At 57.5% G+C, this 24,100-nt stretch overlaps 1 protein-coding gene across 5 annotated transcripts in view; it reads left to right on the top strand.

Annotated features, from left to right (window-relative positions):
- The window catches only part of SLC5A11 (solute carrier family 5 member 11), a 41,919-nt gene extending 19,077 nt beyond the window's left edge, over nucleotides 1-22,842 (top strand). For 4 of the 5 annotated variants that reach the window (XM_070413644.1, XM_070413646.1, XM_070413647.1 and 1 more), the window contains 12 exons: nucleotides 372-431; nucleotides 2,702-2,806; nucleotides 4,614-4,719; nucleotides 7,270-7,350; nucleotides 8,783-8,988; nucleotides 14,623-14,758; nucleotides 17,915-18,022; nucleotides 18,332-18,482; nucleotides 20,385-20,553; nucleotides 20,868-21,083; nucleotides 21,585-21,753; nucleotides 22,562-22,842. In XM_070413644.1, the coding sequence (XP_070269745.1) occupies nucleotides 372-431; nucleotides 2,702-2,806; nucleotides 4,614-4,719; nucleotides 7,270-7,350; nucleotides 8,783-8,988; nucleotides 14,623-14,758; nucleotides 17,915-18,022; nucleotides 18,332-18,482; nucleotides 20,385-20,553; nucleotides 20,868-21,083; nucleotides 21,585-21,753; nucleotides 22,562-22,767 (1,713 nt within the window). In that variant the 3' untranslated portion in view covers nucleotides 22,768-22,842. The remainder of the gene's footprint in view (nucleotides 1-371; nucleotides 432-2,701; nucleotides 2,807-4,613; nucleotides 4,720-7,269; nucleotides 7,351-8,782; nucleotides 8,989-14,622; nucleotides 14,759-17,914; nucleotides 18,023-18,331; nucleotides 18,483-20,384; nucleotides 20,554-20,867; nucleotides 21,084-21,584; nucleotides 21,754-22,561) is intronic. The other variant, XM_070413649.1, reaches the window with a different exon arrangement.
- The last annotated feature ends 1,258 nt before the right edge of the window (nucleotides 22,843-24,100 follow it).

Genomic DNA, 24,100 nt, shown 5'->3' with positions numbered 1-24,100 from the left:
AAGGATGGGGGGTTAATGCTTGTAAAAGGTGCAGGGGGGCTCTTCTAGCGCCGCCCCCCACCCCCCTTCAGCGCCTGCCTGACCTCCAGCCCCTCCTGACCCCTCCATGGGGGGGAGGGAGTGCCCTCGGATGAAGGGGGATGAAGTGAGGTTTAGGGGACACTGTGCTGGCGTCCACAAAGACGTGGCTGTCTCCATTTGTCCCTACGTCATGCCCTCTCCCATCCAAACATGGAAATACGACATCCCGGGAGGGTGAGCCACTCAGCCAGTGAGAGACGGACAGACGCGGAGCCGAGCAGACCAGGTTAAGGGAGGGGGCGCAGGACTCCCGGCCGCCTGGCGGCCAGCCGACTCCGTGTCCTCCGCAGGGCATATTCTCCGTGCTGACGCTCGCCTGGATCTTCCTCCCCATCTACATTGCAGGCCAGGTGAGTCCGAGGGCGCCCGGGCACAGAATGGGAGGCCTCTGGGAAGGGGCAAGCCTGCACTCCCTCCCTCCCCCAGCGCCCCGCCGCCCCCCCAGCGCCCCGCCGCCCCCCCAGCGCCCCGCCGCCCCCCCAGCGCCCCGCCGCCCCCCCCAGCGCCCCGCCGCCCCCCCCAGCGCCCCGCCCCTCCCCAGCGCCCCGCCGCCCCCCCCAGGGCCCCGCCCCTCCCCAGCGCCCCGCCCCTCCCCAGCGCCCCGCCGCCCCCCCCAGGGCCCCGCCCCTCCCCAGCGCCCCGCCCCTCCCCAGCGCCCCGCCCCTCCCCAGCGCCCCGCCCCTCCCCAGTGCCCCTCCTCCCCAGCACCCTGCCCCTCCCCAGCACCCCGCCCCTCCCCAGTGCCCCTCCTCCCCAGTGTCCCTCCTCCCCAGCACCCCGCCCCTCCCCAGCGCCCCTCCTCCCCAGCACCCCATCCCTCCCCAGTGCCCGTCCTCCCCAGCGCCCCTCCCTCTGCACATGGGCATCCACTGGACAGCCCCTAGTGGTCCCAGCTTGGAGAGGGATGGTGCACAGGGGAGACAGTTAGGAGCCTGGTCCTCAGAGCAGTCTCTGAAATGTTTACGGCCTAGCACGTTACTCCTTTCAACTTAAACCCAATCCAGTGATTTTTCTTCCGTTGCATGCAAAACTACAATAACTGAGTTACTTCTAACTGATATGAAATATTATAATTTTATTTTACCAAGTAATGCTGCTTGAGGATTTTGAAAAAGCAGTTTTGGACATTATTTCTGATCTTATTGACACCTTTCTGTCACTGGCACTGTTTTAGAGGTTTAACACACACGGCACGATCATCAATATCATAGAGTTGTTCATAGGGCAATAACTGACTTTCACCTTCTATTATGAAAAGTTTTTAAATACACAAAGTAGACAGAGCTGCTTAATGATGAGACAAGTCGTTTAAAAATGTGCCAGAAGCTGTGCGATCTGTGGGAAGGGCGGTGATGTGGGCATACATGGTCCCAGTTGGAGACAACCCGAGTCTGAATAAGAAAGGCCTTTGGTGGGTGGGCCCCCGTGACTGGCTCCTGCACAGCCAATGTGTCCGGTATGGGCGGGCGTGAGGGGCGCTGGGCCAGGGCATCAGTAAGCATTTATTGAGCACCTACTATGGAAAGGCGTCAAGGAGGGTAGAGATGCAGGTTCGTTCACAGGTAGGCGGCCAGGCCTTCTCAGCCTATGGTCTTCATGTTCTGTGGTGAGCAGAAGATCGTGCCATCTGCCAGAGGCTAGATGATATTTTCTCAACCCTGAGTCGGGGAGTGCAGAGGGGACGAGGAGATGGGGACAGACATGCCAAACCCCAAGAACAGTGCTGTCCCCCAAATGGTGCTCAGCAACATGGCTCAGCTCCTGGGGTGTCCCACGTGGCAAGGACACCTGGCTCGGGCCTCCCACCCAGGCATGCGGGGCCTCCCTCGGCCGGTGCCTCCAGGTGAAGGGGTCCCCTGGTGCCCGTCCTCTCTGGAGTCCGCGTGGTTTGCTGGTAGAACCCCCTGGTGTTCACGGGGATCTGGCTAAAGGTTACAGTAGAGCAACTTCCCCGAAGGTCAGCACAGGGGCACAGGGAGTCACTGAGCCGGTCTGAGGTGTGCCCGTGGCCAGCGACACGGAACCACATGGCGAGAGATTTCCTTTCCTGGTCGGTCAGCTGTTGGGTGACCCCGGGGGATAGCGCACGCGGGTGCTGGCAGGCCTGCAACCCCCGTCCAGTGCTTCGCCGACACTCTTTTCTTTTTTCTTAAAGAAAGAACGAGCGGGCTCTGAGCCCCGAGTCTTTGCTGTGCAACAGCAAGTTGCCAGAAAAGAAGAGAAACCAAACGAATTGTTTTTTTATCCATGCGTTTATTTTTTCTGGCTCCCGTACACTTTGAATCGATTTCCCTTTACAGTGCTGATTTGAAATTTCCTTTGTAGATTAATTTATTTGAATAAAAACGTGAGTTGATTGAAAAGAAAACATTATTAATAATAGCGGAGATGGCAAAAATTTGGATGGGGTACCCAAATGCCTCCCATTTGGGAAATATGATAGTTGGGTACATACTCCTGCACAGAACCCCAATTCCTCCACTCACCTCTTTGCTCCCATTTTCTTCCTCCCTTCCGAGTCCCCCACTGCGACTCCCTAGACCATGCGTGTGCAGCGTTGGGGGTGGGGGGGCTGGTGCCCTGAGGCCCAGATCAGGTGAAAGCTGGGTTCTGGCCCCAGGTCACCACGATGCCAGAATACCTCCGGAAACGCTTCGGCGGCAACAGGATCCCCACCCTCCTGGCTGTGCTCTACCTGTTTATCTACATCTTCACCAAGATCTCGGTAAGGTGGGGACCTGCTGGGGAGATTGGCCAGGGCCCCTGCTGGGTGTCTCCGCCCATGAACTTTCTCCTTCCCTTGGGCAAGCTCCAGGGCACCTCGAGGACATTGGGCGGGTAGGTGAGCACGGGCAGAGGGTGTCAGGGGGAAGGGTGGAGGAAGGGACTCCCAGCTCCTGCCAAAGCTTCCTTGGCAACACCTTGGGCGGGGCGGGTCACTGACTGCACGGGACTTCGATCTTCTCCTGAGATAGACCACGGTCAGCAGTGATCAGCGGTGCTGATGGCCTTGGGCTGCCCGCCCCGCCCTTGGATGGGCAGAGCTCGTGGGAAGTGGCCAAGAGCAAGGGGCGTGTGCCGCTCAGCCAGCCTGGCTCACGCTGTCTCGTCCAGCTGGAGCCGGGACAGCTTGTCCTGTGTGAGGGTGAGGGGCCCGAGGAGTGCCATTCCATCGAACAGTAACTGGCTCCACGCCGGGGAAGCCTCCACAAGGGAAGTTCTGTTGGAGGAGGAGCTTGGAGAGAGGGAATTGGCATTCCAGAAAGATAAATTAGAACACGCCAAAGCTGGGAGGCATGGGTGGACGTGACTTGTTCCCGAGGACCCCAAGGACTGGGAATAGGAGGCGAGTGAAGGAAATGAAGTCAGGCAGCAGGCAAATGACGACGGGCCTGGCATGAAACTCTAACTTATTCAGGACCCTTGTGGGCCTGGAGCCACTGGAGGGCTTTCCTGGGGGAAGGACGAGATGACCGAGCCCGCATGTGATTAGGTGCACTGTGAGGGCGGGGTGTACAAAGACCAAGGGCAGAAACGGGACCACTGAGGAGATTGTTGTATTAACCCAGGGAAGGGGTCTCAAATGTAATTGCCCACAAGGCTCCAGTCTGAGACCCCAAATCTGGAAGGAGATGGGTGAAGAAACAACAATGTATGATTCCTCTGTGTTTGCCTGAATCCAGGCTGGGGGAACCTCTGCTACACACATCTGTCCAACCATCCATCCATCCACCCACCCATCCATCCATCCATCCATCCATCCATCCACCCACCCATCCATCCACCCACACATCCATCCATCCATCCATCCACCCACCCATCCATCCACCCACACATCCATCCATCCATCCATCCATCCACCCACACATCCATCCACCCACACATCCACCCATCCATACATCCACCCATCCATCCATCCATCCATCCATCCATCCATCCACCCACCCATCCATCCACCCACACATCCATCCATCCATCCATCCATCCACCCACACATCCATCCACCCACACATCCACCCATCCATCCACCCACACATCCACCCATCCATCCATCCATCCATCCATCCATCCATCCACCCACCCATCCATCCATCCACCCACACATCCATCCATCCATCCATCCACCCACCCATCCATCCACCCACCCATCCATCCACCCACACATCCATCCATCCATCCACCCACACATCCATCCATCCATCCACCCACCCACCCATCCATCCACCCATCCATCCACCCACACATCCATCCATCCATCCATCCACCCACCCATCCATCCACCCACACATCCATCCATCCATCCACCCACCCACCCATCCATCCATCCACCCATCCATCCACCCACACATCCATCCATCCATCCACCCATCCATCCACCCACACATCCATCCATCCACTCACCCACCCATTTATCCACCCACACATCCACCCATCCATCCACCCACACATCCATCCATCCACCCATCCACGCATCCATCCACCCAAGCACCCATCTACCTACCCATCCATCCATTCACTTTATGTTTCTACAGGTGGACATGTATGCAGGCGCCATCTTTATTCAGCAGTCTTTGAAACTGGATCTGTACCTGGCCATAGTTGGGCTGTTGGCCATCACAGCTCTATACACTATTGCAGGTATGACTGAATAAGGGGTGATTCTGGGAGGGGTGGTGGGCAGGGGCTGTGCCACCCCATCTTTTCCCAGCCCATCTTCTGGTGTTCTACTGTGTTAAGACCATTTATCCATTAAACTCCACTTCATTGCCTCCGATAATATGATTTCTCTTGGCTGTTGTCCTAAGGAAGGAGGTTGCCCATAAGAGAGAGGATTTAAAGTGCAGCGCAGCTGCATCAAGCATTTCCCATTTACTCAAGACCTGGTTATCGAGGACCCACCAGGCGCTGCGCCTGTATCTCACACGCACTAAACAGGCTGGGCCACAGACTACCTTATTCTGGAGCCCGAGGCGCGGCAGCCTCATCTCTGCCCCTCAGACTTGCATCCTAGACCTACTGGACTCTGGCACATAGTAGAGTAGTATCTGGTTTTGAATCTTCACCTTCTCTGCCTCTTATTGGTGTAATCGACTTATTCTGTTGTATGTATATCACCTCCCGTATGCCAGACATCGTGCTGGGAGGAGGGTGAAGCAGCGAACAGAGACAAAGTCTTTGCCCCAAAGGAGCTTACGTGCTCGTGGGGATGGGAGGCGTGAACAAGGAAACCAGCGCACAATGTCAGGTGTATTGTCACAACTAGCAAGCGCCAAGCAGGAAGGTTCAGCGGCTGAGCTGGGGAGGGTGGGGAGGGTTTTTCCATGGGATGTTGAGCTGCGGTGACAGTTGAACCAGACCTGGGTGATGAAGGAAGTAGCCATGAGGCGCAGGGGAAGCCCCTCAGGCAGAGGGAAGGACGATCGCAGGCTCTGACATGAGAGCGCGGTTTGCCTGTTTGCGGGACAGCAAGGGCGATAGATGTGGCTGAGGCTGAGCAAGCACAGGTCCAGGTTGTGCCCCGCCCATAGGCGAGGCAGTGGCACGGAGGGCTGGGACCGGAGCCTGGAAGGACATGAAATGAGCCTGGGTCGAGGGCTATGTGCTGTGGAACCACACAAAGGCCTCTGCTGCCGGAAGATCGCGGCTGAGGTTTCAGCACAGAGAGGAGCGTGTGCCTGAGCCCAGGGGAAGGGAAGGGCCGGCCACGGGTGCAGTTTATCTTCATGTCTCCTTGTTTGGGGCTGTCTCCCCATTAGACTGTGAGCTCGGGGAGGCCTGGCGGCCTGCTGTTTTGTTCGCCTCTGTATCCCACTGTGTAGAACTAGGTGGGGACCCACCAGATGTCAGCGACAATCGAATGAAATACTAAGCCCAGCTCCTGGCACATGATAAATGCCCCTAATCCTTGGCATCGAAATGATGGTGGGCATCAGTGGTACCAAACTTCGGGCTCTCACCACGCTCCAGCCGGTGAACTACCCGGCAGGACAGCAGGGCACTGGGGCCAGAAGCCAGGCAGATCTCTCCCACTCGGGGCAGGGCCTGTTAGCAAGGACAGAGCGTCACAGGAGAACTCCACACCCACGGGCATGGATTTTATTGCAGTGACCTTGCCCACCGGTACACGTGTTTATGTCAGACAAGGGAAGAGGGGCGAGGGAGTGGTAGGGAGGAGACTGGAAAGACTGCCCTGACCAGGATTATTACAAGCATTTTTTGGTGGCAAAACCAAGAATCCTCTGAGGCCAACCGCCATGACCCTGTGCGGGAAGCCTGTTAGGGCTCTGAAGACCTCGCATCCCTTTTCTCATGTTAGAAGCAAAGGTATTCAGAGCGTGGGACTGCGGCCCAAGCGCCACTTCCCATGTCACTTGGCAATTACTGGGTACGGACACTGGCAAACTTAGGGGCTTAAAACAATGGTGATCGTTGCCCACAATTCATTTCACCGATTGTCTGCTGGTGGGTTTTGCTGGTCCCGCCTGCTCCGTTGAACTGCTGTTAGGTGGCACCGGAAACAGCTGGCTGGAGCCAGAGGGCCTCCCTCCCAGGGCTGGGGGTCTGCCTGGGCGGTCAGCTGGGCGCTCCCTCCATGCGGACCATCCTCCACCGGGCTAGGCAGGGCTCCTTAAAGCAGCATGGTGGCCCTGGCCAGCGTGCTCAGTGGTTAGAGCGTTGGACCTCGGACCGAAGGGTCCCAGGTTCAATTCTCGGCCCAGTCCAGTCGGGGTGCATTTGGGAGTCAACTGGTCGATGTGTCTCTCTCACATAAATGTTTTTCTCTCTCGCTCTCTCCCCTTCTCTCCCTCTAAAAAAAAAAAAAAATCAATGGGGGAAATATTCTCTGGTGAGTATTAAAAAAAAAAAAAAAAAAGGAAGCATATTCTCAGGGCAACAGAAGAGCAAGCACAGGGGCCGAGGTCCCCTGGAGGCCGAGGCTTGGAGCTGCACGATGTCATTGGTCAGAGCCAGCCGTGCTTGGGAGGTAGAGAGATCGACTTCACCTCACCCAGAGCTGAGCTGCAGAGCAGGAATGCGCAGGGGGTGTTGTGGCCATCTTTGCAGACCGTTAACCCTGAGAGATCTCCACGGCTGGATCGTGACTGTCGGGGTCCCTCTGTGACGCAGAGTAACTCCTCCCGTCAGACTGCCCGACCCTCAGCTCAGTCCTCGCCCCTCCCTCCCCAGGTGGCCTGGCCGCTGTGATCTACACGGATGCTCTGCAGACAGCGATCATGCTCATAGGAGCATTCACCCTGATGGGCTACAGTAAGTGGGGTCCCCGGCCACTGGGTGGATGCCAGCACTCCCTCAGCAGGGCATCTGCCCTCACCGCTGGGACCAGCACACCCAGCTGTCGGAAGTCCCGCTTGAGGCATGGTGACTTAGCGGAAAGCAAACGGTGCTTATCATGAGAACTTGCTGGGTTTTTTAAAGTAAAAATTAATAGCTCGCCTATATTAATATGGATGAGTGATTAAATAAATAAATAAAGGGGGGGTATTTTTTCATCATTTCACTCTTAGCCTATCTATGTCTTTATATTCTAAGCAGGTTCCTTATAGACATCATATAGTTGCTTTTTAAATCTAATCTGACAATCTCCACCTTTTAATTTGTCTTCGGGTTAATTCCATTCGTGTCGTTATAGATAGGGTTGGATTAAAATCTGCTACTTGCCAGTTGTTTACTTGTTCCATCTTAGTGCTGGCCTAGGGTTTACGATAGTCATCTCAGCCTACCATACCAAAAAAAAAAGCCTTCCAATGTGTAATCTGCTGAGAGCCACGTTATTTCGAGGTAACCCTGAATCCTTCCAATGAAAGAAAGAAGCAGATTCCGAATGGCAGTACCTGATTCTTTCTTGGAGTCGCTCACGCTTATGCAGACACTGTGCCCTTGTGGGTAGTGTCTTGGTGAGCCAGCTCCATCCAGCCCGTGAGGTTGGCGCCACGGGGCCCCACTGACAGATGAGGAAACAGCCTCCGAGAGGGGAGTCGCTAGCTCAAGGCCACACATCTGTGCACCACTCTTGCAATACCTGAACTGGAGGCGCTGGGACATTCAGAGGAGAAAGCATGCTTCCTTAACGCAAGGCTGCGTAGCCTGGGGCCTCTGAGCAGAATTCAGGGTGTCTGTGAGCCTTGGATGGGGTGGGGGCGCAGAAACCACCTTTATTTTATGAATCTATCATTGAAATGTTGCATTTTTCAATTACAAATGTAGGCAATAAACCATGGCAATATTAGCCATGTCTGTGCCTTTGGTACCCCAGGATGCCCCAGATGTTCTCATCCAGATGTTCTTACAGTTGATGCTGATGCATTGAAACCCTGTTTGTGCTCAGGGCTACTTTGAGACAAAATTGTTATTAGCCCCCCTGCTAGGTTTTTACTACTTAATGGGCAAATACATAAATTACTAGCTCATAGTAGCTTTTACGTTTTGATGATTGCCTTTCCTACATTTGATTTCCTTGACAAGCCTACCTATTTTGTGTGATGCATTTAGCAATATTATTCTGAAAAGCAATCCATACTCGCTACCAAAGGCATTAAAAACACAAAAAAAGAGGCTGAGACCCTTAAGGTGCTAACTTTCCTTGGTAGCCGTCGTCTGAGTGGGGTTTCACTATCTCCACCAATCCTGCTACTGCTGGGCTCCCTCTGAGCTCCTGGCAAGCGCTCCCTCTGACGTCCAGGTTTCGCTGCGGTCGGAGGGCTGGACGGCCTGATGGAGAAGTACTTCCTGGCCCTGGCCACCAACCGGACTGAGAACAGCAGCTGCGGGCTGCCCCGGGAGGATGCCTTTCATATCTTCCGAGACCCGCTGACCTCCGACCTCCCGTGGCCCGGGATCCTGATTGGAATGACCATGCCATCCCTCTGGTACTGGTGCACGGACCAGGTACGGCCCGCGCCCTCGCCCTCAGCACGCTGTGGGGTGGCTGTGCCCCGCCTCCTCCCCGCACTGTTCTCTCGTCTGCCTTTCTCCCCCACCATCCTTGATCACGCCTCCCTTCCTACTGTTCTACACGTTATCTTACTTCTTGTTTGGCTCACGTGATGGCAAAGTTTAATACACCCTGCCGGCTGCCTGGGAAGCAAAGGAGAGAAAACCTTCTGAAGGAGGATAAAACTGGGGCCAGGTATTGTTTGCTCAACACTCACTGGGCGTCATCTAAGTGCCAGGCACTTGGAAATCACCAGTAAACAAACCGGCAGGGCTCGCAGGGTTCTGTTGTGGAGGGACAGACAGACAGTAAGTAAGTGATGTGCATGTCACAGGTGGTGAGTGGCATTAACAAAAGCAGAGCAGGGCCGGCGGGCTGAGTCAGTGGCTCAGCATCAGCCTGTGAACCAGGAGGTCACGGTCAGGGCACATGCCCAAGTGCAGGAGGCTTCCCAATCAATGATTCCCTCTCATCACTGATGTTTCTATTTCTTGTTCCCTCTCCCTTCCTCTCTGAAATCAATGAAAATATATATTTTAAAAAGCAGAACAGGGACAGAGGGGTTGGGTGTGGGGTGCAATTCTAAATAGGGGGGTGAGGGGAGATGTGCCTGGGTGACCTGAGCGCAGGCTCAGGGAGGAGAGCAGGGCTCCATCTGGTGGTGGCGGGAGGAGCGTTGGCAGCAGAGGGCACCTCAGAGGGCACAGCTGTCAGGCACGCGTAGCTGGTGTGAGAACAGGGGGAGGAAAGCAGACGACAACAGTGTGTTACACGCCCGTCTGTACAGGGAAGAGAACAGACTGAACCTCCGCACTCACTGGGATGTGCATGGAGGCCTCCGGGTGGGCGCGCCTAAAAGGAAAAGAGCAGGTACTGTGGGCAGAGGCGCCAGGGCGGCGGGACTGCTTCACGGTGCAGCCACTTTCTCAAGTTTCAAAACCCGGTGACTGTCACCGGTTGAAATGTTTTGTTTTGTTTTCTGTTACATCAACAGTGAGATCCGCGTGCCATTTTAGAGGCTCAGTTGCACAGTTAGAGCTGATGCGAGTTTAACTAAGGGAGGCACTGCGGAGAGTGTGGCGAGGTCACGGCGTGGCTGACCTCCGCATGAGAGCTGAGCACCACCGCAGCGACGGTGCAATACCCCACTCGGCCCCTTTAAGCCGCAGACCCCGCCCCCTCCTTAGAAAGCTGGGGTCGGGGAGCCCAGGGAGACAGGTCGAGTCTAGGCTGACAGCGTGGGCTCCACCTTGAACAGACCCAGAATCCGGTCCAGGCAGCATCTCCGTGAGACACGATTTAGCACCTCAGCCTCCGTTTCCTGTTAAGTGGGGTCACTGATAGTTTTGAAAGAGGGGAGCGTGGGGAACTGGGTCACGGTGCTCTTGCTGCAGGGACATTAATACGCAAACCATTAAAAACACTTAGGTTTTTTTAAAAATATATATTTTATTGATTTTTTAAGAGAGGAAGGGAGAGGGATAGAGAGTTAGAAACATCGATGAGAGAGAAACATCCATCAGCTGCCTCCTGCACACCTCCTACTGGAAATGTGCCTGCAACCAAGGTACATGCCCTTGACCGGAATCGAACCTGGGACCCTTCAGTCCGAAGGCCGACGCTCTATCCACTGAGCCACACCGGTTAGGGCTGGGTTTTTACACGGTTTATGGTACTGCTGGGCACCGCTGGCCAGCTTACATCGGTCAACCTCCACCTGTTTCCTTGAGAGTCCTCAGGCCCGTGTGAGCTGCACTCCAGTGCGACTCTCCAGGCCACCGCCGGCCACCTGCTTTGTTCAAGAATTAGAGGCTTATCCAAGGGGGCTCGGCCTCCTTCCGAGGGCCAGGGAGGGCGAGAGGGTGCAGGAACCCGAGTGAGCCCCATGCACCATGATGACGACAGTGATGATGACGACGAAGACGACGCATTGATTGCACAGTGTTGCTGTTGAGCTGGGTCGGCAGAGCCCAAAGACTGTGCTCACCGTGCGATGCCTTCGCCAGCACAGCCTTAGGCTCGTGTTAGAGCAGAAGACAGGCAAGGCGACACCCACTGTTCACGGACTGCGAGCTCGGTCCGGATCGTCCTGGGCAGACACGGAGGAGGTGACTACGGAGCCATAGGAGTAACGGCAGTAAAAGGTTATCGCTGCTGCACAGTGCCTGTCCCCATCGCCCGCCGGCCATGCATGGTGCACTCCCTTCTCGAACACTGTGAGCCTGGAGGCTGTTGCCCAGGGACAACCTCCCCCGCTGGTGGGTTTTTGAGCAGCGCAGCTGCCTGGAAACGTGCTCTGCTGTCTCTTAAATTCGTATCTGGAGGCTCTACTTCGAGGAATAAGAGCCAGGATTCTCCTCGGTCCCAGCTCCTCCCTTGAAACGGCTGTTGCCAAAGCAGGCTCTTTCCTGGGCTCCACGTGGACGGGCCAGGACTGCGGCTGCCCCGAGTCACGGAGCAGGAAGAAGCATCTGCAGGCGTGACACCCTCACGTTCACCACAGCGTGCTCACGGGCCTCCGCTCCCCATGAGAGGTGCCTGATTGGAATCCTGAGAAATGACAGAAACAGTGACACCAACTTCTAAACACCGTGGCTCCGGGCTCCCTGCGCCTGTCAGCCTCGGACACGCAGCTCCCACATCTTAATCTTTCACGGGCAGCGTCCAGGCGGGAGCAGTGCAGGGGGGCGGATATCAAACCTGAATGAGCTCCGGGAGAGGTGGGGCATCCGTTAGCTCATGGAGCACAGACTGCAGGCACTGAAGTGGCTCCAGGAACCGTGGACTCGGTCTGGTTCCCCTCACAGGTTCCCTCACCATTGTCTTCCTTTCTTTGGCTAATCCTCATCCAAGGATATTTTTTCCATTGATTTTTTAGAGAGAGTGGAGGGGAAGAAGGAAGGGGAGAGAGAGAAACATTGATGTGAGAGAGACACATCAATTGGCTGCCTCCCACATGTCCCGGGAGCTGGGGATCAAGCCTGCATCTGAGGTACCTGCCCTGGACCAGGAATCAAACCCACGACCCAACACGCTGACGGCTGAGCCACGCCGGCCAGTGCACCCTCGTCTTCCTTTCTCACCCGCTGACTTCATCGTCTCCCACGCAGGCCAATAGGAAGGGGCTGGCAACTCCTAAGTCCAAATCCAGCCCTGCAGTGCCGGCTCTGGCGGGCCCAGCGGGGGCCGGGTGCTGACCGCGGGGCCGGGCGCTGTGCCCAGGATGATTGGCAGCTTGTGAAGAGGGCATGGATTTCAAAGGAAGGGGCAGGACACTAGGAAGAATCCCACACTGATGTCCACAATAAAACCAAAGGCGCTCCAACGTTGTCCTGCTCGCCATCGCATCACCATGGTAACGACACAGTTTACCTCTGCGAAGAAAGAGGCCTCTCCCTTCTCCAGATGCTCCAGGACCCAAGGCCTAAGGAAGCAGGAGAGAAAGCTCTGAGCGTGGGATCCAATCTGGGGGCTGGAGGATCGAGGGGACCAGTCTCCTCGTCAGAAAACACCCTGGGGAAAGTCGTGCGCTTTGAGGGGGTAGATCTTGGCAAGGCCTACCTTCACCCCACCCAACAGAGAGTTTTTGAGGAGGCACCAGACAAAACGTAGGCACGTAGCCACAAGCCCAGACCTCCCAATCCTGCCGGCAGCCTTGCGCCAGGCCCTCGCGGTTCCTTTCTCAACTCCTCACTCCAATCAGACCGGCGCGCTGGCTTCTTGCCTCCATCCTTTTAAGGCCCCTCCACCACCAGGACAAAGATCACTCAAAAAAGCAGCCAGGCCATTACACCTGCCCGTATTCCCCCGACCAGCTTCCTGCTGCGGCCATGGCCAGTGTTAGCTGTTCCCCGTGTCTGAACTGTGGTTGCGTGGCTGTCTGATCTGGTTTCCGAGCTCTACCGCTAACTCCCTTCTCTCCTGGGGACCTGTTGGAACGTCTTCCTCTGGCTTCATCCAACAACAGCAGAGACGACAATAATCACTAGTGGTCTCTCTGCGTAAGAACTGCTAAGCACCTCAGAGCAAGCGGTTGGGATCCCCATTCTGCAGATGGGAAGACTGAGGGCTGGGACTTTAAGGAACTTGTCCGCGCTCACAGAGACCTGGTGGGGCAGGGATCCAGGCCTGAGTCTGTCTGAGCTTCTAACCTCTCTATTCATTTGCTCCGACTCACCCACTGGAGGGTCTTCATTCTGGGGTTTATCCAGAACCTCGTGTAAGAGAGAACCGCCCAGCTGCATACCCACCGCCTGTCGCCAAGCCCACCACCAAGACCTCTCCTGACAGGCCTCCCGCCTTCCCACCAGAGAGGGGACGTCTGTGCCCGCTGCTGTAGGAGGAGGGAGGGGGCAGATGCGTGCCAGGTGCCGGGGTGGGTGAGCAGAGATGGGTGAGGGCCCTGCTCCCGCGTGTTCATTCCTCCCAGTCACCTTCTTCTTCCCAGCCAGATGTTGGTTACCTACTCAGTGCCACCTGACTACTGTCCCTTTTAGGGCCTGAAAGCTACACAAGCAGACGCCTCAGTCTGGGTGGCTCTTTGGGGCCCTGGCTGCTGACTGGGGTGGCTAGTGGGCACAGGTGCCTGCCCTGGGGGGTCCGCAGGCTCAGGTGGTGCCATTGTCATTGAGTTGGACATTGTCCTCGATCATTTTGGCAATTATGTGACAGGGTCCACGGGCCTGGAGATGAAACACCCCTCAAACAGTTTCCCCCCAAAGAGATGCGCATGCCTGCACTGCAGAGCTGCAACAGGCGGGGGGGGTGGGGGGGTGGAGCTTTGGGGCAGATCCTACCTCCCGACACTTCGCATTAAGGATTCTTGGCTGATTTGGTGAGGGCCTTAGTTGTCCGCAGGAAAAAGACAGTTTCCGTCTTTATTTTCTTGATTGAGAGGCGGTAATATCAACAGTAACAATGAATATTTACTGGGCAGTTATTGTCAGACCCTATTCTAAATATTCTAAATGGTTAGACTTCATTTAATTGTCGAAACAGTTCTCACATGCTCCCCATTTTATAGATCAGGAAACTGAGGCAAGGAGAGGTGAAAGTGTTGACCATGACCACAAGCAGAGAAGTGGGGAGCGGGACTTGAACCCCAGCTACCAGTGTGCAGATCGGCACGTAAGCCAGCCTGGTGGCCGGACTGAGGGCTCAGACGGTGCCATCAGAACGGCTTCTCCGTCCTCCAGCTCCTCGCCTCCTCCCTCCGAGATGGCTTCGGTCTCAGGCTTCCTGGCGGAGGCGGAGGCGGAGGCAGAGGCAGCCGGGGCAGGGAGCCCCCCAGGCGGCTGCAGGCGGGAGGGGCCTCTGAGCCGTGCCCTTTGGGGAAGAGGTCCGGGTGGGGCTGTAACTGGCCTGCACTGGGTGCGCACACTTTCTTCACCAACCACAGTGGCCAGGGAGCTGGCCAGGTCCAACCCAGAATACAGGAGCGGGGACGGGGCCGGGCGGGGTGGTGGTCACCCCCCTGACCACAGGGGGTGGGAAGAGGAGAGAGATGCCTCAAGAAGCCGGGCGGACCGAGGCCTGTCCGCTGCGCCTGCGAGGACTGTGCCGCCAGCGCCTCACCCACTGTCTTCCAGGTGATCGTTCAGCGGAGCCTGGCGGCCAAGAACCTGTCCCACGCCAAAGCGGGCTCCCTGATGGCCGCGTACCTGAAGGTGCTGCCCCTCTTCCTCATGGTCTTCCCCGGCATGGTCAGCCGCGTCCTCTTCCCAGGTGAGAGGCCGCGGGAGGGGAGGCCGGGGAGGGGAGGCCGCGGGAGGAGAGGCTGCGAGTCTGTGTCTCAGGCCTGTGAAGTGTCCGGAACATTCTACCGACCTGCTGAGAGCACGAGGCTGGAGGCCCTTCCTGGTGATGCAGCGGGTGTCTGCCTGGCACTGACGGGCTCTCTGCCACCTCCCAGCACTGGGCACATCCCGAGGGCCCAGCGAGTGGGGTGGAGGCCACCTGGGGCTGAGAGCTATGGTCTCTGCCAGGTCCCTGGGGCCTCATGCTGAGAGCCCCTCTCACCCCTCAGTGTCCGGGCCAGGGTAACATAGGCCCAATGGAACCCTTTGGGGGACTTTCCTCAACAAAAACCCGGGCTAGCAAAGCGTGTGTGTGTGTGTGTTGGTGTGTGTGTGTGTGTGTGTGTGTGCGTGTGTGTGTGTGTGTGTGTGTGTGTGAGAAGGGATGAGGTTGCGCCGTGGGGACTGAGCAGGCCTGGGCGGTGTTACTGAGAGTGCTGGGTGCTGGGAGTGGTGATCTGGACGGAAGAAAGTTCCTCAATGTCCACCCCTGAGCTCTCAGGGAGGCAAGGCAGAGCGCTCCACCCGATGCCGCGCCCCCCCCCCCCGTACCCCCCCCCCCCCCTGCGCCCACCACAGGTCGATGCTCAACCACTGAGCCACGCCAGCCAGGCTGGCCCAGAATTAATTTTGTCTAAGGTTGAACCAGAGCTTTGGGGGCATCCACTTTTATTCCATAGCAGTTGCTATCAGTATTACAAATTGGGCCTCAGCACCCACTTCTTTTTAAAAAATCTTTATTGCTGAAAGCATTACATGTGTCCCCATTGACCCCCTCCGACTCAGCACCCATTTCCTCTGCCATTGATGGGTGTTAGTGGAGAGGAGGTCCCAGCCTTGAAAAGACCAGCAGGGCGCGGGGTGACTCCAGGCCAGTGATGGCAAACCTATGACACGTGTGTCAGAGGTGACACACGAACTCTTTTTATAAAAAATATATATTTTATTGATCTTTTTTTACAGAGAGGAAGGGAAAGGGATAGAGTTAGAAACATCGATGAGAGAGAAACATCGATCAGCTGCCTCCTGCACACCCACCACCGGGGATGTGCCTGCAACCAAAGCACATGCCCTTGACCAGAATCGAACCTGGAACCCTTCAGTCCACAGGCTGACGCTCTATCCACTGAGCCAAACCGGTTAGGGCGCGAACTCATTTTTTTGGTTGATTTTTCTTTGTTAAATGGCATTTAAATATATAAAATAAATATCAAAAATATAAGTCTTTGTTTTACTATGGTTGCAAATATCAAAAAATTTCTATATGTGACACAGCACCAGAGTTAAGTTAGAGTTTTTCAAAATGCTGACACGCCAAGCTCAAAAGATTCTCCATCACTGCTCTAGGCAGACCAGTGGGGCATGGAGGGGACTCTAGGTGGACCAGCGGGGTGCAGGGGGGGCTCTAGGCGGACCAGCGGGGGGTGGGGGGCTCTAGGCAGACCAGCGGGGTGTGGGGGGCTCTAGGCGGACCAGTGGGGCCTGGAGGGGACTCTAGGCGGACCAGCGGGGTGTGGGGGACTCTAGGCGGACCAGCGGGGCATGGAGGGGACTCTAGGCGGACCAGCAGGGTGTGGGGGGCTCTAGGCAGACCAGCGGGGTGCGGGGGGCTCTAGGCAGACCAGCGGGGTGCGGGGGGCTCTAGGCGGACCAGCGGGTGCGGGGGGCTCTAGGCATCCAAGGCCAGGGTGCACTTGACCTCGAGGCCCTAAATGGTCACCGTGATGCAGGTGTTGCATGAGAACCAGGGGGAGCTGGAGTGAGCGCCGCGGGGGCTGCCCGCCCGACCGGGAGTGGCTCCCGGTTGCCACAGGAGGTGGTGGGAAGGCCATGGTGCCCGTCAGCGAGGAAGGACGGAGCAGAGGGTGGGCCTGGGAGCTATTTGTGGGCGTGAGTCCACCGGTGTGAGCAGGTGGGGGGGTGAGCGGGGGGGGGGGGGTGAGCGGGTGGGGCAGGCGTCAATTAGCTCAGGTTGAGGAGCTGAGGAAGACAGAGGTGAGGAGAAAGCTGGCCTCTCCCTAGCCTGTGTGCTTGGGGGCTAGAGCGCGGGCCTGCAGATGGAAGGGTCCCGGGTTCAGTTCCGCTCAAGGACATGCACCTCAGCTGCAGGCTCCAGCCCCAGCCCTGGTCAAGGTGTGTGTGGGAGGCAGCCAGTCGTTGTCTGTCTCTCCCCGTCCCTTCCACCCTCTCTAAAAATCAGTGGAAGAATATCCTCAGGCAAGGATTAACAAAACAAGAAAGAGGAAGAAAGAAAGAAAGGGAAAGAAAAAGAAAGCTAGACTTCAGACACAGGTGCCAAATCACAGACAACATGGAGAGTTCTGAAGGGCCTGGGGGGGTGGTATTACCTGGGGGCCAGGGAAGGCTGGGGGGGGTGTGTTACCTGGGGGCCAGGGAAGGCTTGGGTGGGTGTTACGTGAGAGAACGCTGCCCAGGGAACACAGGACCCGCACAGAAGTGCAGAAAGAGGGGGTGAGAGTTCAGAGCCAGCACAGCTGGGTTTGCATGCGTCTAAATGAGAAACAGCTGTTGAACCGCCTGAGCTACTGGGAAGATGGGGAAGGAGAAGGTGAAACACATTTGCCACGTGTCAGCGATGGTGCTGTCCTTTGCACCCGGAGGAGCTCAGGCATTGCTGGTGGCCCCTGTGGGGAGGAGGGGGCTGGTCGAGGTGGAGCCGGATGCAGGCCACTGAGCTGGGGCTGCCGCCAGGGGTCAGCCTCACCCGAGCTCCCTTGGTAGCAGCCGTTCGATTGCAGCCAAGGGCACATGCCCCGGTTGTGGGCTCGATCCCCAGTGGGGGGCGTGCAGGAGGCAGCCGATCAATGATTCTTTGTCATCATTGATGTTTCTATCTCTCTCCCGCTCCCTTCCTCTCTGAAATCAATAAAAGAAATATATATATATTTAAAAATTACAGATGAGGAAACGGAGGTCCAAGCAGGGTAGGCAGGAGGGTCATGCTTGTAAAGTCCAGGCTCCTTTGCACTTCACGGAGCCATGAACTTACGTGCCCTAACCCTCCTCCCGGTGCCGGGGGGCGGGGGGGGGGGCCCTCTCACCTCTGGGCCTGTCCCCTCCCCAGATCAAGTGGCCTGTGCCGATCCCAAGATCTGCCAGAAGGTCTGCGGCAACCCCTCGGGCTGCTCTGACATCGCGTACCCCAAACTCGTGCTGGAACTCCTGCCCACAGGTAATGCCCCCCCCCCCCCCGCCCCCGGGAAGGAGGTGCTGGCTGGCTGTGCTCGGAGGGAGGGACACGAGGGTGGTGGGAGGCGACAGGCTCGGGGCCAAGGGACTGAGCCCCGAGCCAGGGCCCCGATGAAGCCCAGACCCTGGCCCAGGAGGGGCCTCCCCGCCACCTCATGGCGCCCACCTGAGTGCTGCTTCCTCAGAGGTGAACCTCCCGGGGTCGGCCTGGGCCTGGGTCTGGGGTCATGAGTGAAGGCAGGGCTGTGAGCAGGAGGAGCCTGAGGCCCACAGACCTCCCTTCTGCCCCCAGGGCTCCGAGGGCTCATGATTGCTGTGATGGTGGCCGCGCTCATGTCCTCCCTCACCTCCATCTTTAACAGTGCCAGCACCATCTTCACCATGGACCTCTGGAACCGCCTGCGGCCTCGGGCGTCTGAGAGGGAGCTCATGATTGTGGGCAGGTGAGCTCTTCTTGGGTGGGGCCAGGCCAGGGAGGAGCAAGCTGAGCCCACCCAGAGGCCAGTCCAGCCAGCAACTTACCCAGCCTCAGCCTCCGCTGATGGAGAAAATGAGGTGCATTAGGACCCCATTCATTCATTCATTCATTCATTCAAGAGATGTTTGCCCTGGCCGGTGGCTCAGTGGTTAGAGCAGGGGATGGGCAAACTTTTTGACTCGAGGGCCACAATGGGTTCTTAAACTGGACCGGAGGGCCGGAACAAAAGCATGGATGGAGTGTTTGTGTGAACTAATATAAATTCAAAGCAAACATCATTACATAAAAGGGTACGGTCTTTTTTTTTTTAGTTTTATTCATTTCAAACGGGCCGGATCCGGCCCGCGGGCCATAGTTTGCCCACGGCTGGGTTAGAGCGTTGATCCACACATGGACTGAAGGGTCTCAGGTTTAATTCCTGGTCAAGGGCACATATCTGGGTGCAGGTTTGATCCTCACCCCAGTCAGGGCATGCTGATTCTCTCTCTCTCTCTCTCTCTCTCTCTCTCTCTCCCTCTCCCTCTCCCTTTCTCCCTCCCTCCCTCTCTCCCTCCCTCCCACTCTCTATGGAAACAAATATCCTCAAGTGAGGATTAACAAAAATAAGAGATGTTCAATGAGCACCTACTATGTGCCAGATGCCAGATATAAAGCAACGAAAAGAAACCGCTCAGCTCTGTATTCATGGAGCTAGTGAAGGCTAAATAGCCAGGCAATGCAACCCCAACAGTGCTATGACTGCGAGTCAGGAGACCTAGGGTTCAGAGGGGGGTCCCCAACCTGGACTGGGACCTGAGGGGTGAAAAGCAGTGAACCAGGTAAAGGGAGGAGGATGTCCTGGGTTTTTTTAGGGGGAGGGAGGAGGGAAGGTTTCTTTACCAAGCCTTCTGCAAGTCCTGACGTCTAACAGGGGAACAGAAGTGACAGGAATGAGTGGCATGTAAATTTTATGTAAATACACGTAAATAAGCACCCTGCGGCTCTGTGTGGGTAGGTGCATCCTGAGAGCTAGCTCAGCCTTGGGCTAGGGAAAGAGTTCCTGGGTATGACACCAAAAGCACGGCTGTAAAAGAAAAAATGGTGAATTCGCTAGCATTAGAAAATGGAAAGACAAGCCACAGATCAGGAGTAAATAGCTGCACACCATATACTAGCATTTGATAAGGACTTGTAATGCAGAATAAACTCCCAGACAAGACTGTAACCTAGGAAACTACAGCGTGGCACCACCACACACTACATGGAAAAGACAGGCCGGAGGCGGGGACACGGGACTCGTGCGTGCAGGCCACAAGGCCACGGGTTCAGCCGTTCACAACAGTTTGGCAGTTTCTTAAACAGCTGAATGTACACATACATACACCCCAGCGACTGCTGTCCTAGAGATGGAAACAGAAGTCCGCACGGAGACCTGTCCACAGTGTCCTTACAACAGCCCGGTCGCAGAATCACCCATGTCCATGTGCGAGGGGAAGACACACAGGGTTTCTATGGGACCCTCGTCACAATAGACAGGAATGAAATGGAGGCACGATGCATGGGTGACCTTCAAAGGCATGAAGGAAGCCCACTGCCCAGACGCAGGCTGTATGACCCATTTCCGGGAAATGTCCGAAGGGGCAACCTGCAGACAGAGCGGGGAGGTGCTTGCTTAGGGTGGGATGTTTCTCTCTCTCTCTCTCTCTCCCACAAGCATGGCCTGTACATGGGCATGGGGGAGCTTTCTGCACGATGCATGTCCTAAACCTGATTGTGGTGACGGTTGCACCAGAAGTGACTGGATTGTAACTGCCTCCATGAAGCTATAAAAACAGGGAGGAGTGTTCGGGGAACGCGGCACTGACGGGCGTCTCTCCGCCCGCCCCAGGGTGTTTGTGCTGCTTCTGGTGTTGGTCTCCATCCTCTGGATCCCCGTGATCCAGGCCAGCCAGGGCGGCCAGCTCTTCATCTACATCCAGTCCATCAGCTCCTACCTGCAGCCGCCTGTGGCTGTGGTCTTCATCATGGGGTGTTTCTGGAAGCGGAGCACTGAGAAGGTGGGTGGCCACCCCGCCGGGCAGGACCCCCTGCTGCCCGAGGAGGAGAGACGGGGACTGGAGAGGGGACCCGAGGGTGTCTTGATGTGGGTGTCGCTGGGGAGGATGAGTTCTGTGGAGGAAGATACAGGGAGGTGTTACCTGGCCTTCAACAACAGCCGGTTCTATTTTGATGGACTTTCTCACGAACAGGGAAGCTGATGACCTGTATGCGAAAGGCAGACAGGCAACCGTCACTAGAGGGACGGCTTGGAGGCCCGAGCCAGCCCCCAGCAGCCCCGGTGGCGCTCAGATGGCCTTGCTCCTGTTTGCAGGGCGCCTTCGCGGGACTGATCGTGGGCCTCCTCCTGGGCTTGATCCGGCTGATCCTGGACTTCATCTACACGCAGCCGCAGTGCCACCAGCCGGATGAGCGCCCCGCTGTGGTCAAGGACGTGCACTACCTCTACTTCTCCACGATTCTGTCCGCGGTCACCCTCGTCACCATGTCCGCCGTGAGCTGGCTCACAGAGCCTCCCTCCACGGAGCGGGTACATCTGGGTTTGATGCTGGACCCACGGAGACCCTTGGCTGCACGTGACAGGAAAGGGACCGCACTGGGCCGTGAGGCGGCGTGGCTGCAGGCTCAGACGGCCGGTCAGAACCCGCCTTTCCCGCTGCCTCTCTTCTCGGGCCGCGAGGGGCTGGCAGCTTCTGGGGGTTTATCCTCTCTAAGGTCACTAGCAGAAGCACAAACATCTGTGCAGCATTTCCAGCAAAGCTCCCAGTTCTCCTCGCTCGCCTGCCTGCACATCCAGCGGTCCCGGTGGCGCAGAAATGGTTGAGCTGAGGGGCTGACCGCGGGGTCCCCACCCCAGGGCGGGGCTGGTTAAGGTGGAGGAGTGTGTGCAGAAGGTCCTGGGGATCTGAACTCGGAGGGGTGTGGACTGAGAGGGGGGCCGGGAGCGGACTCAGACTGGCAGGCTGAGCTGGGGGCCACAGGGCGCAGAGAGAGGGATGACCACCATCTCACGGCCACCTCTGCTCCCTAGGTCAGCCGCCTGACCTGGTTCACTCGCCATGACCCCGTGGTCCACAAGGCACAGGTGCCAGCAGCCACTCCGCCACCGACCACCCTCCCTGCGAAGGAGCCGGCGGAGGCCAGCAGCCGCGACCTGCCTCTGGAGGCCCCCCCGGGGAGCGAGGCCAAGCCGCACAGCCGTGAGTGGCCCCCTCAGCTGCAGGCGCCCCCAGGAGCATGCGCCAGGGGGTGTCCGTCTGATGAGGCAGGAAGAGGGAAGTGGGTTCTTTAGTAACTTCCAACAGACGCCTCGGTGGGCACTTTACCGCACACTGGTTGAGGTTTCACATGAAATTCCAGATTTCCGTCTTCTCTTGAAAAATAGGAAGGCCTGGCCACACTGGCCACACGTCTGCCCATGAACCGTGTGTAGAGCTGTGAGCAGGTGCCCGAGGCCCGGACTGCCCCCCAGTTAGCCAGGGCCCCACCAGCCCCTGCTGTCCCCACGGCCCTGAGGCGGGGCTGTCACTGATCATCCCGCGTGGCCTTTAAAACATACTTATAACTATGAACCCAGGTCAACCTAAAGCGGCACAGGCCACGTGCTTCAAGGAAGGAGAGAGAGTAGTTCCTGGTGGGAGTGAGGAATCTTCTGGCGTGTTGACTGCCACGGGCCGGCTCCTGCACTCCACTGCCGGGCCCCAGGGGCAGTTGAGACGTGAAAGTGGTGAAAAGTCTAAACATCCCAGTTTCCCAGAGTAGAGCAGCCTCCTGGAAGTGAGGTACTAAACACACCTGCCAGGAAAGGTGCCAGAAAGGTCAGACGGCCTGATCACAGGGCGTGAGAACGCCGGCGAGGCCCCCTCCCCTCCCCTCCCTCCCCTCCCCCCCTCCCCTCTCCCCCCTCCCCTCCCTTCTCCTCCCTTCCCCTCCCCTCCCCTCCCTTCCCCTCCCACTCCCTCCTCTCCTCTCCTCCCTTCCTGACAGCCTGGATTTGGTCCTTTCTAGGCACCGGGAAGCAGGAGCAGTCCCGCGTGGTGAGGGCCCTGCTGTGGCTGTGTGGCATGGACGACAAGGGCCCGGCGGAGCCCCGGAGCAGCGCGGAGCCCGCCATCGCGTCCCTGGAAGAGCGCCCCCTGGTGAAGGGCCTTCTGGACATCAACCTCGTCCTCTGCATGGGCTGCGGCGTCTTCCTCTGGGGCTACTTTGCTTAGTGCAGACGGAACAGGCCCAAGCCCTCAACTCGTTTCCAATGCCTTTAATGAGGGGAATAAAGCTTTGTCTGTCTACCAGGCTTCACGGCTGTTTGTGGGCCATTTTCAACAGGACATTTAGCTTTTCCTCTAAAAAGGCATGAAGGTTGGGAGCTGGAAACCGGAGAGCAGTGTAGAAGCTTCCCTGTCTCCAAAAGCTGGTTGTTCCCTCTTCCTGCCCACGTGCGACAGCAACGGCCAAATCCGAGGGACGAGGGAGCTGAGACCTCCAGCCAGAAGCAGCCACGCCGGGGCGGTGCTGGGCCGCGCCCTTTGCCTGCTCACCGCCGAGGTGCGAGGTGCCCGGGGTGGACTGCACCTGCCTCTCCCTCCGCTCTCGCTGCCCCGGCTGAGGGCTCTCACAGTGATACTTGCTTCTTGATATGGTCTTGAACACGCGCCTGTGTTGGCGCCGGAACCCTGTGCTATCTAAGAATCGGGGGATTGTGTGCCTCCCGATTCTGCTCCGCCTGTTTCTCTGCTTAAGTCCCCACCGGGACGCTCCCCTACACCTCCAGCCATTAGGATGGACGACTCCACCAGAACCTCTACAGCGAGGCCTTCAGCCTCCCCATCCCTCTACTCTGGGTCACAAGGGGCCCGAGGGCATGACCTGGAGGGGCAGTTTGCCCCACGCACAGCTGATAGCAAGGGAGCCCAGAGCCATGAGCTCTCATCCTGGTCCCGGGATAGGGGCTGCAGGGGTGCATTTACCGGCCTGACAAGTGACAAGTCGGGTGGACTCTCAAGGGACCCTGGTGTCCAGACTTCAGAGGAACATGGACAGGAAACCGTGGGGCTGAGGAACAGCCGGTGGCTCAGTAGCACCTTGATGCCCTCGACACCGGAGCAGCCTGCACCAAGGGGCAGTGGGCTAGCTCAGGCCTTGCCCTGTCCACGCCTCGCTTTTCCACGCAAATGCAAGTAACAGCTGTGGCCCGGACAGGGCACCCCGCCCTCCTGGGAAAGGGCCCAGGTGGGAGCGTGCACGAATGACCCCACCGCCGGCTCAGCGAGAGCCTGACTGGTGTTGGCCCGTGGAGCCATGGAGGCTGAGGGCCCCTCTCCCGGCCTCGGGGTGGGAGCTGGGCGCTGCTCTGGACGGTCGCACTGCGCTCTGCGGCCACCGGTTGGGGTCAGATGTGCATTTCAGAGAGAGTTGTCACTAGGCACGCCCAGGTCACCCCCACCTCCCCTTGGACCACCCCGCCTGGCCTTCCTGCCCCTGGTCTCTCCTGCTCTCCAGCCACAGAGGCCGATGCGGTCAAGCCACTCTGCTGAGGCCCCTCAGTCC

Source organism: Myotis yumanensis, unplaced genomic scaffold (genome assembly GCF_028538775.1).
Source record: "Myotis yumanensis isolate MYYU_CA2020_CCGP unplaced genomic scaffold, mMyoYum1.0.hap1 SCAF_4, whole genome shotgun sequence".
Classification (NCBI taxonomy): domain Eukaryota; kingdom Metazoa; phylum Chordata; class Mammalia; order Chiroptera; family Vespertilionidae; genus Myotis; species Myotis yumanensis.
This window is presented reverse-complemented; position numbering and strand designations above follow the sequence as displayed.